At 41.8% G+C, this 16,611-nt stretch overlaps 1 protein-coding gene and 1 long non-coding RNA gene across 2 annotated transcripts; one reads left to right on the top strand and one right to left on the bottom strand.

The window, feature by feature from the left end:
- Positions 1–358: 358 nt before the first annotated feature.
- LOC131383858 (uncharacterized) lies at positions 359–2,016 on the bottom strand. Its single transcript, XR_009214252.1, has 2 exons — positions 1,770–2,016; positions 359–823 (listed from the first exon to the last, which is right to left on the bottom strand). It is a non-coding gene; the product is annotated as an uncharacterized LOC131383858 (long non-coding RNA).
- CUNH5orf15 (chromosome unknown C5orf15 homolog) lies at positions 1,939–15,608 on the top strand. Its single transcript, XM_032157908.2, has 3 exons — positions 1,939–2,116; positions 11,123–11,649; positions 14,123–15,608. Exons 1-3 carry the CDS (start codon positions 1,978–1,980, stop codon positions 14,252–14,254), a joined length of 798 nt encoding a protein of 265 aa, XP_032013799.1. The 5' UTR covers positions 1,939–1,977; the 3' UTR covers positions 14,255–15,608.
- The last annotated feature ends 1,003 nt before the right edge of the window (positions 15,609–16,611 follow it).

The following is a 16,611-nucleotide window of genomic DNA, read 5'->3' as shown; positions in this document are numbered from 1 at the left end:
ACTTTTAGAGACAGAGTCTTACTCTGTCACCCAGGCTGAAGTGCACTGTCATCATAGCTCACTGCAGCCTTGAACTCCTGGGCTCCAGTGATCCTCCCATCTCAGCCTCCCGAGTACTTGGGAGTACAGGCATAAACCACCATGCCTGGCCCTAAAATATTTAAAAATGTATAAAGGGTTCTCTTGAGTATGAGGGAATATTTCCCTCACTAGTTACTTATTGTCTGCCTGTTGCATGCAGCATGTTGGAATATCATTGTGCAAAATGCTTTGAGTTCATAATATCTCACCAGTTAAGAGAATTGAGACAATCTGGTATGAGGACACAAATGGACAAAGTGGACAATGAGTCAGGGAAGAGGACTGCAGTGTGTTTATTATAGATGAACTTTAAAGTCAACAAGCAGAAACTAAGATTGAGAAGCTCATTTGTTGAACTGAGTGGTTTTACAGAAAACTTAAGTACAGCTCAGAGAAGGGAAGCTCCTGGGGGACTGGGAGGACTTTGCACCTTGGCTAAGGTGGAGAGTTTGCAATAAGGACACCATTCAGTCTAATATGGGCTTCTGGGGGATTTCGGGAAATGTGCAGATGAATGACTTCTTAGTTTTCTTAACACAGAGTTTGTGTGTTTCTGAGCTGTCACCAGGGTGAGATAAAAGCTTAGGGGAAACCAGATTCAGGAGTAGAACACAGGCCCTTTAGAGAGACAGCTCAGCTGTGTCTCTGGGGGATAACAGCAATCTTCGCAGGGAATCATAGAGACGAGAATGGTGAAGCTGTGGGCACAATAAATGTCTTGCTTAACGTCACATTGATTTTCCTGAAATTGATCAAATGAAACTTTTATGAATTGAAGCCTGTATCTGTTTATTACGGAGACATTCACAGAACGTACACACAGAGCAAAGTATGGCGCCAGGGCCCTAGGTGAACTTGGAAGTTTGTAAGTTTGCATTTTTAGATACTGGGGATTTGAAGTAACAAAATTTAAAAAGAGAAGCTTATTTTAGGAAATCTGGAGGTTATTTTCAATGGCAGCCCCTCACCTCTACTTCCTAGCTACCTTCTTTTCATTTTTTTTTTTTTTTTTTTTTTTGAGACGGAGTCCGTGGCCCAGGCTAGAGTGCAGTGGCATCTCGGCTCCCTGCAGCCTCCACCTCCCGGGTTACAGCGATTCTCCTACCTCAGCCTCCCGAGTAGCTGCGATTACAGGCACGCGCCACCACGCCTGGCTAATTTTTGTATTTTTAGTAGAGACGGGGTTTCTCCATGTTGGCCAGGCTGGTCTCGAACTCCTGACCTCAGGTGATCCGCCCTCCTCGGCCTCCCAAAGTGCTGGGAGCCACTGCACTAGGGCCGGTCCATAATATCTTTATCATCTTGTATAGTGTGTATTTCACACCATAGTCGTCCTCACAAGAAAATAAACTGCCAAGGCGGGGGGGGGGGGGTTCTTTTTGTTCACTGCTGTTATCTTAAATAGGGAGAGGTGCTAAATCTTTGTTGAAAAAAATAAACGACTGTCGGGAAAGATTTTTAAAAATTACTTAGAATCCCATCACCCAAATAGGACTACTTAACATTTGTGTTTCTTTCGCCTTTGAGAGAGAAAAGAGCAGTTACTTCGCTTTCGTGATCAGTCTATTCTACAGCTGGATCTTCCTTTTTAAAATGGCTAAAAACGCTTTTTTTGGCTGTATAGTACCCAATCATGCAGGCGGCAGGGAGGGGCTCGCTTTGGCCCTCTTCAGCACGTCACACCCTACCTTTAACCCGCAGCCAAGTATGTGGTGGTCCCCACTTTCGCCTTGCTGCAACTCCCTCCTCCCTGCAGTCCTTCCTTCTTATTCCGGTTTCCAGAGCACGTCTCCAGGCTTCGACGTCACCACGCTGGGACGTAAGTGCCGAGGGCCGCGGCGTCTGACCTCATGGCGTAGAGCCTAGCAACAGCGCAGGCTCCCAGCCGAGTCCGTTATGGCCGTTGCCGCCCTGAAGAGGATGAGGGGGCCAGCACAAGCGAAACTGCTGCCCGGGTCGGCCATCCAAGCCCTTGTGGGGTTGGCGCGGCCGCTGGTCTTGGCCCTCCTGCTTGTGTCCGCCGCTCTATCCAGTGGTAAAGGGGGCGCGGCGGCAGTGCGGGCTTAGGAAGGCTAGGAGGGCTCGGGCGCAGGGCAGGAGACAGGCCCGGCCAGGGAATGGGCGATTCCAAGTGTCAGGAGCAGACGGCGGTGTCTGGTTGGGGCAGGGTCTCCGCGGGCCTGAGGACGGAGGGTATGGTGTCTGAAGGGGTCCAAGGTGGTAGGGTCTCCAAGGGGCCTGAGAAGTGGGGTCCCTGAGAGATGCAGGAACCCAGGGAGCAGGGAGCAGGGTGTGTAGATGGGCGGGGAGGGAGGAGTGGTGTTGGCGCCTAGAGATCGTTGAAGAATGGGCTGCCACAAGGAATGGCGGTGGTGGGGTCTCCAAAATTTTTTGGATCGGAAAGTTAGGAGGCTCTAGAAGAGAGGGTGGCGACAGGGGCTGAGGAGGTGGCCGGGGCTGGGGGTGTGGTGTCTGGAAAGGGTCCTGAGTTTGGGGGACTCAGGAATCTTGCAGGACCAAGGAAATGTGCGGGTTTTCCAGAATGGGAGAGGTCAGTGGTAAAGACCGAGGCGGGCAGGGGCAGTAATCCAGTGACTGGACTGAGCCAATGGAATATTTCCGAGAGGGAAAGTGAAAGGGAAAGAGTTGTCTTGGTTCTGGTGCATATTTGAAGCCTGGGAGGTTCTGGTGTTTGATAAAGATTCAGAATACTGGGGCATTGAGCCGCTGAAGGCTTGGGAGGCAGAGAGGAGTTTGGAGACAAGGGAGATCATGATTCCTCTTCCCTGTGTTCCGAGTTAACCAGGATAACCCTGCCTCATTTTAATGGATCTGTAGGATTCGATTGGTAAAAGATTTCATTTCTTGCAAATGTTGCATGGTGAAATCAAGAGATTGAAGGCTTTTATTGAGAAATTAGGAAATCTGTAAACCAGTGCCTGATACTTGGTGGGAAAAATCCACTATTAAGAACTTGTAAGGAGGCCGGGCGCGGTGGCTCACGCTTGTAATCCCAGCACTTTGGGAGGCCGAGGCGGGCGGATCACGAGGTCAGGAGATCGAGACCACGGTGAAACCCCGTCTCTACTAAAAAATACAAAAAATTAGCCGGGCGTGGTGGCGGGCGCCTGTAGTCCCAGCTACTCGGAGAGGCTGAGGCAGGAGAATGGCGTGAACCCGGGAGGCGGAGCTTGCAGTGAGCCGAGATTGTGCCACTGCACTCCAGCCTGGGCGACAGAGCGAGACTCCGTCTCAAAAAAAAAAAAAAAAAAGAACTAGTAAGGATTAAACGGTATTTTGTTTAGTAGTCCCATTTTTCTTTCAGGCCAAGACACAATCCTGCGTTTCTCCCTAAATTTGAATTTTCAGCTGCAAAACAGTGTGACCTGGTATAGTGTTTTCCTTCTTGCCAACAGGGCCTGTACAGCCCTACATTGCTCTGCGACAGTACTGTGGGTACATACTTATGTTTCCTCAGCAACATTTCAGGTTGCTAACTGGACGCCCTCCCAGAAGTCTTTGCAGTCTCTGAGGAAGGACTGCTGTCCATTTCCTAAGGCCCTTTCATCATTAGTGAAATGTAATGAGGATTTCCCTGGTTGATGCAGATATACCCGTTCCTAAAGTACTTAAGTAGCTTAATTGTTTTGGCCATTTAATCATCTAAAAAAAAAACACACAAACATTTATATTTCCTGCTGGAATGCTTAAGGGATATATATCTGGCAACTGTAGTTTCAGAAACAGCTTTTTTTCCCCTAAGAGATGGTTGAAAATTGGGCAAGCAGTGAGGCAGAATGTGGAGTGTTGTGTCCTTTAGTCTCTGCTTTTATTTGTTAGATCCCTATAAATATTGTTCTAACTATACTGAGACATTTTAGAGAATCTTTATCTTTTAAATTAAGTCTTTACATACACCAGTTTAAAATGTCATAAATTCAGATTATTCTGTCCTGAAAAGAACCTAAATGAAAATGAACATACATGTCTTTAATAGGCGAGCAGCTCCATTGCACTACAGTGTAGCTTGGGATATAAGTATTTTTTGTAAGCATACCTTATAATTTCAAAGTAGTCACTCCTGTAATAAGAAAATTAGTCTAGAATGTGTTGAGTTCCAAATTTCAAGTGAGTTTACAAAGGTTAGAAGGTTACCACATTAGATTTATTTAAATTTGTTCCATATTAGGTTTTAAAAACTGTCAATGCTTGGTTATATGCTTGTCAGTGTGTAAGAATTTTTGTTTTATGTTTTTGTTTGATCAAGTCTAAAAAAATTAACATAAGCAGTTTGGATCACTGGGTGACTAATTCTTGGTCATGCCATTTCAGAAATGCCTGCTTCTCTATATTTGCCATTATATTGTCCCCAAATGATCACCTAAACTTAATGTATAATGCATTTCATTTTTAAGGCATTGTTTCTCAAACCAGTGTGTGAATGAGTTCTCGGGGTCCTCTGCATTCTTAAGTTTAAGAAATGCTGATATAGTTTTATTTTAGGGCAGTTTTTAAAAAGGGACCAGTAGGAGGGGAGAATTAAATTTATAAAGTTTTTTTTTTTTTTTTTTGAGTCTGTCGCCAGGCTGGAGTGCAGTGGCGCGCTCTCGGCTCATTGCAACCTCCGCCTCCTGGTTTCAAGTGATTCTTCTGCCTCAGCCTCCCGAGCATGCTGGGACTACAGGCGCGCACCACACCCGGCTAGTTTTTGTATTTTTAGTAGAGACGGGGTTTCACCGTGTTAGCCAGGATGGTCTCAATCTCCTGTCCTCGTGATCCGCCCGCCTTGGCCTCCCAAAGTGCTGGGATTACAGGCCTGAGCCACCGTGCCCGGCCTTTTTTGTTTGTTTGTTTGAGACAGGGTTTTGCTCTGTCGCCCGGGCTGGAGTGCAGTAGCACAAACTTGGCCCATTACAACCTCCGCCTCCTGGGCTCAAGCAGTCCTCCCACTTCAGCCCCCTGAATAGCTGGGACCACAGATGCCTGCCACCGTGCTCAGCTAATTTTTGTATTTTTGTAGAGATGGGTTTTGCCATGTTGGCCAGGCTGGTCTTGAATTCCTGTGCTTAAGCGATCTGCCTGCCTTAGCCTCCCAAAGTGCTAGGGTTACAGGCGTGAGCCACCGTGTCCGGCCCAAGCTTTATTTTTAAAATGTTAAGCTTCAACTAGAGAGGTAATATCAATTAGGAAAGGGAAGATTTAGAAGTCTTATTTATATACTCATAGAAGGTCAACAGTTAAATCCGTAAAGTCAGAGTTGTACCTTTGTTCTGAATACTCTTCATATCTGACTTAATCAACTTCTCTGATTTGAAGGAGAGGAGTTTGAGTAAGTTGATAGCCTTTGTATTACATGTTTCAGATCAATTATTTGTTTTTTCTTGTGCTGTATTTGTGTATTACTTCCAAGATTTTACTGTTTGACTAATACATATTCTGCTCCTACTTGGTGCTAGGTATTGGAGTTAAACAATGAATAGGGTGATATTGGGGGTATCCTTAGAAGAATGAGTGGCGTTTTGCTGAGAACCACGGGATGGGCTGTTGAGGGAGTGCAGTAGGTGCATAGATGCTATGTGGGATGTGGTGTGGGATTTGTGGTGAGAGTTGAATCGAGAGCATATTCAGTAGATATTTATTGAGTGCCTGCTATCTATTAAGTAGGTAATGGGGATAGAGCTGTTAGGGAGATTAGTAAGATAATGAGAGTGAGGTAATGGGGGCCAGATCATGTAGGATCTTGAAGGCTATTGTAAAACTTTCACTTTTGTGAGAAATGGATGGCCCTGGAGGGTCTTAAATAGAGGAGTAACATTTGATTTAAGTTTTTACAGAATGACTCTGGCTGCTGTGTTGAGTATAGACAGTAGAAGTTAGGGTAGAAGCAGGCAGATGAATTAGGAAGCTATTGTAATAATCCATGTGAGATAATGGTTACTTGGACCAGGCAGGAGCAGTGGAGGGTGAAAAGCCCTCAAATGCTGCATATGTCAGAATAACAGATTGGATGTGGGATGTTAAAACAATGACAGCTCCAAGGTTTTTAGTTTTAGTAACTAGAAAGATGTAGTTGCCATTAATTGAGATGGAGACTAGGTAGAACAAATTTTTTTGTTTTTTGAGTGGGGCATAGGAATTTATTTAAACTTTTTATTTTGAGATAATTATAGATTCACCTGCAGTTGTAAGAAATACTATAGAGATCCTGCATATCCCCTACCCAGTTTTCCTAATAGTAACGTCTTTCAAAACAATAGTGCAATATCACGACCAGGATATTAACATTGGTACAGTGAAAATACGGGGCATTACTATCACCACAAGGATATCTCATATTGCCCTTATAAAGCCACCCCACTTCCCTCCTACCTCACCCCTCCTGAACTCCTGGCAACCACAAATTATCCATTTGTATAAGTTGGTAATTTTGAGAATCTTACATAAATGGAATCATACAGTATGTAACTTTTGGGATTGACTTTTTTCACTTAGCATAATTCTCTGAAGATTCACCTAGGTTGTTGCATGGTCAATAGTTTGTTCCTTTTTAAATTTTAACTTTTATTTTTTCGAGACAAAGTCTTGCACTCCAGGCTGGAGTGCAATGGCATGATCTCGGCTCACTGCAACCTCCGCCTCCCAGGTTCAAGCAGTTCTCCTGTCTCAGCCTCCAGAGTAGCTGGGATTATAGGTGCACACCACCACACCCGGCTAATTTTTGTATTTTTGGTAGAGACAGGGTTTCACCATTTTGGTCAGGCTGGTCTCGAACTCCTGACCTTGTGATCCACCTGCCTCGGCCTCCCAAAGTGCCCGGATTACAGGTGTGAGCCACCGGTCCTGGTCGTTTGTTCCTTTAAATTGCTGACTAATATTCTATGGTATAGGTAGACTACACTTTATTTATCTGTTGAAGGGTGCCTGATTGTTTCCAGTTTTTGGCTATTATGAATAAAGCTGCTATGAATGTGTTTGTGCAGCACTCCAGCCTGAGTGACAAAGCGAGACACTGTCTCAAATAAAATAAAATAAAATGAGCTTTCTATGGACATCATGTAGTTGAGTCTGCCAATCTCTGTTTTTTAATTGATGTATTTAGGTCATTTACATTTACTGCACTATGGATATGTTAGAGCTGAAGTCTGCCATTTTTATTTTTTGTCTTTAGCCTGGGATATATGAGGTAAAAAGAAAAACCTAAGGAAGTCACCACCATGTTATTTCACATATCCTGAGGTCTCTAACTGTTCTACCCAGTTCTTTCCACCTTTCAGAGTGTTCTTGTGTTATTTTATACATAATATCCAGAGCTTTTAGTTGTTATTAGTGGAAGAAATAGGGAAGAGTGTGTTTGTCTTCCTGAAAGCCAGCCAGAATTCATTTTGAACATATTAATGTGAACGTCAGACATCTAAGAGGAGATGTCAAGTAGGTGGTTGGATTTATGAGTCTAGAATTCTGGTAGTTCTTGGAAGTTCTTTTAATTTTTCTCAGAAAAGTTAGGAAGTGATGTCATCAGTTGAAAATGAGAATAACAGAGAAGACATTTGAAGTTTGTGGGTAGAGGAAAATGTGATTGGTGTCCTAAGAAAGTAGAAGGGTAAATGGACTAGGAAAATATAATTGCCAACAATTTTAATTGCCAACAGCTTTAAACATACACCTGAATCTTTGGCATTGAATTTAAAATGAAATGAAAACAGTAGCATGGTTGTGTATTTTTTCCAGCCATGTTCAGCTGCTGGGTGCAGATGTGAGTAGTCAGAGAGCTTGATTTATTAATAACTAGGGATGAGTGTAGTCTCACCAAGTGAATGGGTCAAAGTGGACAAGGGGGAAGGGAATTGAAGATGGATGTAAGAGAGTGATTATAAAGCAATTATAATAGCTGACACAGAATTGAATCTGGATAAAGACAGAAGAGAGTGTATTAGGCAAGTTTTGATGGTGACCGTAAGGGAATGAAAAGGACTAGAGGGTTGTAGGTGTTGATGGATTGAGAATACCAGGGAATGAACTGGAAGGATAGGAGGTCTTGCCAGCAAGTAGAATGCATGAAATTGACATTATGGAAGAATTGTGATAATAAATAATGACTTTGGGAGTGAGTGGCTGAGGTAAAGAGGAGGGCTAGCTCATGAGAAGAGAGGAGGTCAAAGATTTTGAAATCAAGGCAGGTGTACTTGTCTTAGATTGAGTGAACTCTAGAGCCAGGAGCTAAAGAGCATTAAGAATTAGGGGGCATGACTTTGGAGTTGGTGGATGAAAGTAAGTTAGTGCATTATAGCTTAAGATAAGAGAATCAAAGCTAGAGGCCTTTAGGGAGAAGAACGGGAGAATGGTCAGAAAAGGGCAATGAGGAGAACTGTGCCTCCTCGAGACTCAGTGGTTCAAGGATGTGGGAGAAAAAACAGCTATTACTTAAACGGGCTGAAAGGAAAATGTCCTTAAGGGAGAGTCAGGTTTCAGTAATAAGAAAGCGAAGGGTGAAAGAAGGGATTTGCAGATGACTGTGAATTCTATACTGCGTGGTGGAAATTTCTTTATAATGATTCCCACCCTATCAGCTTGTGTCCTTTAAAGGTACTCACCCATAGAAAAACTGTTCTTTTAAAAGTTAAGTTTAGTTAGTTGGCTCCCACTTATTTCAATTTTCAATTTTATTTTAAAACATGTTTTTTGTACTTTGGGAGGAAAATTTAATGTATCAGAAAATAATAATTTTTATTTTTTATTTTTATTTATTTATTTTTTTTGAGACAGAGTCTCGCTCTGTCGCCCAGGCTGGAGTGCAGTGGCGCAATCTCAGCTCACTGCAAGCTCTGCCTCCCGGGTTCACGCCATTCTCCTGCCTCAGCCTCTCCGAGTAGCTGGGACTACAGGCGCCCGCCACCACGCCCGGCTAATTTTTTGTATTTTTAATAGAGACGGGGTTTCACCGTGGTCTCGATTTCCTGACCTCGTGATCCGCCCGCCTCGGCCTCCCAAAGTGCTGGGATTACAAGCCTGAGCCACCGTGCCTGGCCTAGAAAATAATAATTTTTAAATTCTTGAATTATAACTAAGTTGAAGTGATAAATGCAAAAATTATTTTCAGAAATTCCTGTTAGTAGTTTTCTGAGTAATGTACTCAGTTGTAGGTCCTGTTTATTTCTCTTTTCTTCCAGTAAAAAATTTCAAGGAACTCAGTTATTGACAATGTTTTAAGAGTTTTACTGTAATCCCAGCACTTTGGGAGGCCAAGGTGGGAGGATTTCTTGAGCCCTGGAATATGAGAGCAGCCTGGACAACGTGGCGAGATGCTGTCTCAAAAAAAAAAAAAAATTACATGTGGCATTGGACAAATATATGAAAAATAAAAAAAGCTGGGCAGGGTGGCATGTGCTTGTGGTCCCAGCTACATGGGGGGCTTGAAACCAGGAGGTCGAGGCTACAGTGAGCTATGTTTGTGCAACAGAGCGAGACCCTGTCCAAAAGAGTGAGACACTGTCCAAAAAAAAAAAAAATAAGAAAAAAATTGTTTTACTAATTTTTTTTTTTTTTTTTTTTTGAGATGTAGTCTTGCTCCGTCTACAAGACTGGACAGGCTGGAGTGCAGTGGCGCCATCTCGGCGCACTGCAACCTCCACCTCCCAGGTTCACGCCATTCTCCTGCCTCAGCCTCCCAAGTAGCTGGGACTACAGGTGCCCGCCACCACGCCCGGCTAATTTTTTGTAGTTTTTAGTAGAGACCGGGTTTCATCATGTTAGCCAGGATGGTCTCGAGCTCCTGACCTCGTGTTCCGCCTGCCTCGGCCTCCGAAAGTGCTAGGATTATAGGCGTGAGCCACTGGGTCTGGCCTTTTTTTTTTTTTTTTTTTTTTTACTAACTTACTACATTATTTTTCTGAGATCCTCTGTTCATTCTAATTGACACCAGCTGTTTCTTTTTTCCTACACAAAATGGATGTCAACTGTGGTACACAAACCAGAGTGAATTCACATGAAGAAAGGGTTGTCTGTTAGATTGTTAACTTGTGTGAATGCACATGTTTGTGAAAGCACTAGAATGACTTGGTTTAATCTTACCCCTATAAAATATTTTACTTTAATGGGATAGACTTTAAAATATTGTCTGAATATGTTTAGATCTCACATGACAGGTTTTTTTGTTTGTTTGTTTTTTTAGTGTGGTAGAGGTCCTTGAAGTTCTTCAACAGATACTACATTAGATTATAAATTAGAGACGGTTAAATTTCGGCAGGGATTCCTCTGTTGAATCTTCCTCTATTCATTCTTCTTGGTAAAAGAATAATAAGAATTCTTATGTAAAGAATTTTACCTTTAGTAAACTATGCTGAGTAGGTAGCAGCACAGGGAAACAGATGCCTTCCCCCATCTTCAAAATAGTCTAGTTGTCACTTAGCTCTCAGGTTCCCGTTTCGGATGCTTCTCCTTTAGAAGTTTTTTCTTCTTTGTAAGGATCCTTCTTTTTTTTTTAATTTAGGAGAGGGAGTCCTCTAGTTCAAGTATCACTTAGAATTACTGTCTACAGCACGCTTATAGCTTCCCCTGGATTTGTTATGTTGTGTTGAAAGTATTTAGGTCCAAACTCCATATCTTTTTTGGGACCTACTTGAGTGAGAATCAGCCACTTTTTGTTCTGTTCTAGGAATCAGGTAGAGTCTGGACAAGGTAACTGAAATCCACACCCTTTATGAAATGAAAACAGAGGGGATGGGTGAGGGCTGTATGTGAACTTTGCCATTATGACCTAAAGTCAGACCTTTTTCTTTTCTTTTGGTAGCAGGCTGTATAATGCAGTAGGTCTTTTATGCTGCTTAAGTTGTTAGTATCTAGCAAAGCAGTTATTATCTGAAGAATGACTGACTAAGAAGAAATGTAACTGATTGCTGGCTATTGAGACTTAATAACTAGTTTTCGAGAAAGTTATAGGAATGTAGCAGAGAGGAATGCTTAGTGTAAAATTTGGGTAAATATTCTTTTAGCTTGGTGGAGATAAAGTTGGAGATTTCAGTTTGATATGCTTTGTTTGTTTCAGTTGTATCACGGACTGATTCGCCGAGCCCAACCGTACTCAACTCACATATTTCTACCCCAAATGTGAATGCTTTAGCACATGAAAACCAAACCAAACCTTCTATTTCCCAAATCAGCACCACCCTCCCTCCCACGACGAGTACCGAGAAAAGTGGAGGAGCATCTGTGGCCCCTCATCCCTCGCCTACTCCTCTGTCTCCAGAGGAAGCTGATAACAATGAAGATCCTAGTATAGAGGAGGAGGATCTTCTCATGCTGAACAGTTCTCCATCCACAGCCAAAGACACTCTGGACAATGGCGATTATGGAGAGCCAGACTATGACTGGACCACGGGCCCCAGGGACGACGACGAGTCTGATGACACCTTGGAAGAAAACAGGGGTTACATGGAAATTGAACAGTCAGTGAAATCTTTTAAGATGCCGTCCTCAAATATAGAAGAGGAAGACAGCCATTTCTTTTTTCATCTTATTATTTTTGCTTTTTGCATTGCTGTTGTTTACATTACATATCACAACAAAAGGAAGGTAGGTTTGGGATTTTTTTAGCCCTTTATTATTTCAGTCATAATGCTTTTGATGATTCGTGGTTTTTTTTTTTTTTTTTCAAAAAAAAGTGTAGTGGGTTTTCACTCTGTCACCCAGGCTGGAGTACAGTGGCACAATCACAGCTCACTGGAGCCTCAACCTCCTAGGCTTAAGTGATTCTCTTCCCTCAGCCTCTCGAGTAGGTGGGACTACAGATGTACACTACCACACTGGGCTAATTTTTAAAAATTATTAAATTAAAATTTTAAAAAATTATTATTATTTGTAGAGACGAGGTCTTGCTATGTTGCCCAGGCTGGTCTTGAACTCCCAGGCTCAAGCAGTCCTCCCGCCTCAGCCTCCCAAAGTGTTGGTATTACAGACATGGGCCACCATGCCCAGCCCTCTTTCCTTTTTTTCAGTGACGTTTAAATTCATAGTAAAATATTGAGATGTCTAATCAGCATGTAAATCTATTGCGTATTTTAACACACTGCAGACAGAATGCTTGAATGTATGTACTTCTAAAAAAAGAAATAGTCCTATTTCTTAATGAGTAATACCAAAGCCCAGTGATTTTTTTTTTTAAGAGTTTGTGTCTTAATTTGGCATCATTACTTCAGTAGGAATACTTGTGGAGAAAGTGTTAATTTAATATTTGTCTTTTAACTTATTAACATTGAACTTAATCTTTTGATTTTTTTTCTGGTTATAAAGTGTTACACGTTTATTTTAGGGAGTTCAGAAAACAGAAGAGTTTAGAAAAGAAATTTTAAACTACTTCTCAGCATTAACATTTTGGTGTATTTCTGGTCTATAAATGTGCATATAATTTATATATATTAGGTGTATGTTATGATTTTTAATGAATTTTATCTCACAGAGTTTTTTTTTTTTTTTTTTGAGATAGAGTCTCACTTTGTCTCCCAGGCTGGAGAGCAGTGGTGCGATCTCGGCTCACTGCAACCTCCACCTACCTCCCAGGTTCAAGCAATTTTCATGCCTCAGCCTCTTGAGTAACTGGGGCTACAGGCACAGGCCACCACGCCTGGCTAATTTTTGTATTTTTAGTAGAGACAGGGTTTTGCCATGTTGGCCAGGCTGGTCTCAAACTCCTGGCCTCAAGTGATCCACTCACTTCAGCCTCCCAAAATGCTGGGATTACAGGCGTGAGCCACCGCACCCAGCCTATCTCATAGAGTTTTGTGTCCTGACCAATCATGAGCATTTTCCATATCCTTAATAGTCTTTAAAAACATTATTTTTTTTTGAGACAGGATCTTGCTATGTTGTCCATGCTGGTGAACTCCTGGCCTCAAGTAATCCTTCCACCTCAGCCTCCCAAGTAATTGGGATTATAGGTGTGAGCCACTGTGCCTGGCTAAAAACATAATGGATTCATTGTTTACAATTTTTGGTTCAGAAATAATATTGTGATGAACATTTCTGTGCTGGTACCAGTTTGCCGGATTACATGAGGCACAAGAGACATCTATAGGACAGGATACATCACATTTAGTGTGAGGGTACATGTTGGCACTGTGCAGTCCCAAAGCTGAATAGTTAAGTCTTTTAAAATACTTAAAGGGACATCAAACACACAGTTCCTTTTTAATACTTACTGGTCAGGAAGTCTCAGTTCTTGACTTTATTGTAACTTGCTTTGTAACCCTGAAAACCACCTTCCCCTTCGGGGCCTTGATTTCCTTATCTGACAAATAGTGAAACTGGACCTGATAATTTCAAAATGTCTTCCTGCTTTGAGAATCAGTGACTCTAATAACAGTTCAAAAAAAAGCAAACCAACAACTGTTCTGGTTATTTGTATTTAGTGATATATTGCTAGCTTTGTAAGTGTTTATGGGTAGACAGAACCTTGAGTGCTGCTGATATTATATACCACTGTTTAGTGTTTGGCCATCTCTATTATGAACATCTAAGGGACTTGTTAAACAAGTAGGTTCCTGGGCTCCACCTCAAGTACTAACTCAGTCTCTGAAGATAGAGCCTAGGAATCTGAGTCTTTAACAAACATTCCTATATATACTGAAATTTGAGAAGCACTGTTTAGCCTTGTTTACAAGATGGAAAGCAAAATAGCTTTTTTTTTTGAGACAGGGTCTTGCTTTGTCATCCAGGCTGGAGTGTTGTGGTGTACTGTGATCTCTGCCTCCTGAGCTCAAGTGATCCTCCACCTTAGCCTCCTGAGTAGCTGGGACTACAGGCAAGCGCCTCCATGCCTGGCTAATTTTATATTTTTTGTAGAGATGGTGTTTCACCATGTTGCCCAGGCTGGTCTCGGACTCCTGGGCTCAAGTGATCTGCCTGCCTCGGCCTAAAATAGCTTTTTTTATTGTTGATATTTTGTGTTTTATATTTAGAAACCTAGAAGAAAGATATTTTACTTGTTATACAAATGTTTACCATATTCTCTGTTTTCTCTTTTGCCTATTTAATGACTTTTGTTTTCCAGATTTTTCTTCTGGTTCAAAGCAGGAAATGGCGTGATGGCCTTTGTTCCAAAACAGTGGAATACCATCGCCTAGATCAGAATGTTAATGAGGCAATGCCTTCTTTGAAGATTACCAATGATTATATTTTTTAAAGCACTGTGATTTGAATTTGCTTATGTAATTTTATTTGCTTGACTTTTTATATGATATAGTGCAGATGTTTGCCATAGGCAATTGGTACTTAAATGAGAGGTGAGTCTCTCTTTTGCCTTGGTGCTTTGGAAATTAAATGTCACAAATGAGTATATAATTTTTTATCTGTACTTTTAGAGCTGAGTTTAATCGGGTGTCCAAAATGTGAGTTAAACATTACCTTATATTTACACTGTTAGTTTTTATTGTTGTAGATTTATTATGCTTCTTCTGGAAGTATTAGTGATGCTACTTTTAAAAGATCCCAAACCTGTAACTAAATTCTGACATATCTGTTACTGCTGACTCACATTCATTCTCTGCCATTCAAATACTATTTTTTATCCACATATTTTTTTTTTTGTTCCCAAACTGTAATGTACAAGGATATGTGTGATAATGCTTTGGATTTGAGTAATATTTTTTTTTCTTTCAAGAAAACTGCTTTGGATATTTTTAGATAATTTAAACATAATTTAGGATAATGATATTGCTCAATCTGACCACAATTTTAGTTAAAACATTAAATGTGTCAAGAAATCTTGGCAACAGAGACTCTGCAGCTTGCAGTGGACATAGGTAAAATGTTACAGAGATACTATTTTTTTTGGTTGGAATTACTATATTAAATTTAGAAGCAGAAACTAGTAAAATGTTAAATACATGTACAATTGCTTTTAGTTAGCAATTGATTGTAGCATGGGTTTCTCCAAGGTTTCAAGCAATGAGCAGAGTTTAAAATTATATCAGATTCGTTTACTTCGTTTATTATTTTACAGTAAATTTGAATAAATCTTAGGGGCCATTATCACTTAAATAATACTGTATCTAGGTCTTTCAAATTAAAATTATACCTGAATGAAGTTGTTTGTATACATAAAGGATATTTGTGTACAAGGGCCTTTTTTCCCCCACACTTGTTTTCTTTGTTTTTGTTTTTTGTGGCAACTGGAAAGTATTTACTATGGGATTCATTTATGTCTGTCTTTCTATCATAAAGAATTGATCAATATGTAAATATGTGATTTGAACCATGGTTGACTTACGAGTGTCCCTACAGCTTTTTAGAAAACATAGCCCTAATATATGTTAAGCAGGACCCGGGTGAGCCAGTGGGCTTGCGCTTTATGTAGAGCTGGAAGAAGGCCGTCCACCCTGTCTCTTGGGCGGACAGTGTACTTTCCTAATAGGGAAGGGAAGCACAATGGAAATACCCCTGAACTGTTTTATTGCAGTAATTTTTTTCATATCTGAAACTATTATTTAATATTTTGAATAAGATTTTAAAAAATAAATGGCAAAGATATAAATCTATGATTTCACGAGTGTGTTTCATTTCAGTGATGACATTTAGGTGGTGATGGGGAGTAGCGTATGTCTGGGAGCAATTTAACCTGACTCACTTGCAGGTGTCCCTCTCAGCAGTGCAACTCTGCCTCTATGAATTCCACTTACATTTCTAAATTCTTCTTTGGGTCCAACTTACTGCTAGGTACTGAAGTTTATTGAAAACTGTAGCAAAGTAGGATGGCAAAGGAAAGCAAAGTGGCTAAATCAGTGTGCTCTTTCTAGCATTCTGGGGTCCCTATCTGGGATGGAAGGCTCCCCAAGTGTGGAGGCTCAATCCCCCTTAGTGGATTGGGGATTCTTGGGTACTTCCTGGTGGTCCAGCCACCTAGGTCACAGTGCTGCAATTAAGTAGCCGCAGACTTTTGGAGCATCAGATCATACATTGATTAAAAATGCTGCTGGAGGCCGGGCGCGGTGGCTCACGCCTGTAATCCCAGCACTTTGGGAGGCCGAGGCGGGCAGATTGCGAGGACAGGAGATCGAGACCATCCTGGCTAATACGGTGAAACCCCGTCTCTACTAAAAATACAAAAAATTAGCCGGGCAAGGTGGCGGGCGCCTGTAGTCCCAGCTACGTGGGAGGCTGAGGCAGGAGAATGGCGTGAACCCCGGGGGGCAGAGCCTGCAGTGAGCTGAGATCACGCCACTGCACTGCAGCCTGGGTGAAAGAGCGAGACTCCTTCTAAAAAAAAAAATAATAAATTGCTGCTGGAGTCTCATAGAGGCACTTGAGCACTAGGTGCTAGTGCTAGGGACTAGGCACCCAGGGGCCACGGTCGAGCCTCACAACCTCATGCCACCTCCTCCTGTGTGGTGTTATCTGCTCCTTTCTCCTAGACTCACTTTCTGGACAGACCAGAAGCTCTGCACCCGATTTTGGACTAATGATATAATAGATTACCTTTTAGCTCCCATTTCTGTGTCTTAGCTGAAAAGGAGTATGTTGGAACTTGTGGGGCAGACAGAA

Source organism: Hylobates moloch, unplaced genomic scaffold (assembly GCF_009828535.3).
Source record: "Hylobates moloch isolate HMO894 unplaced genomic scaffold, HMol_V3 SCAFFOLD_6, whole genome shotgun sequence".
Classification (NCBI taxonomy): domain Eukaryota; kingdom Metazoa; phylum Chordata; class Mammalia; order Primates; family Hylobatidae; genus Hylobates; species Hylobates moloch.
This window is presented reverse-complemented; position numbering and strand designations above follow the sequence as displayed.

What these genes read in the sequence shown, in the direction of transcription:
- CUNH5orf15 (XM_032157908.2), top strand. Translation starts at nt 1,978, where the DNA reads ATGGCCGTTGCCGCCCTGAAGAGGATGAGGGGGCCAGCACAAGCGAAA. An exon ending in GTCCGCCGCTCTATCCAGTG is followed by an intron (nt 2,117 to 11,122) that starts GTAAAGGGGGCG and finishes TGTTTGTTTCAG; the next exon opens with TTGTATCACGGACTGATTCG. An exon ending in CATATCACAACAAAAGGAAG is followed by an intron (nt 11,650 to 14,122) that starts GTAGGTTTGGGA and finishes TTTGTTTTCCAG; the next exon opens with ATTTTTCTTCTGGTTCAAAG.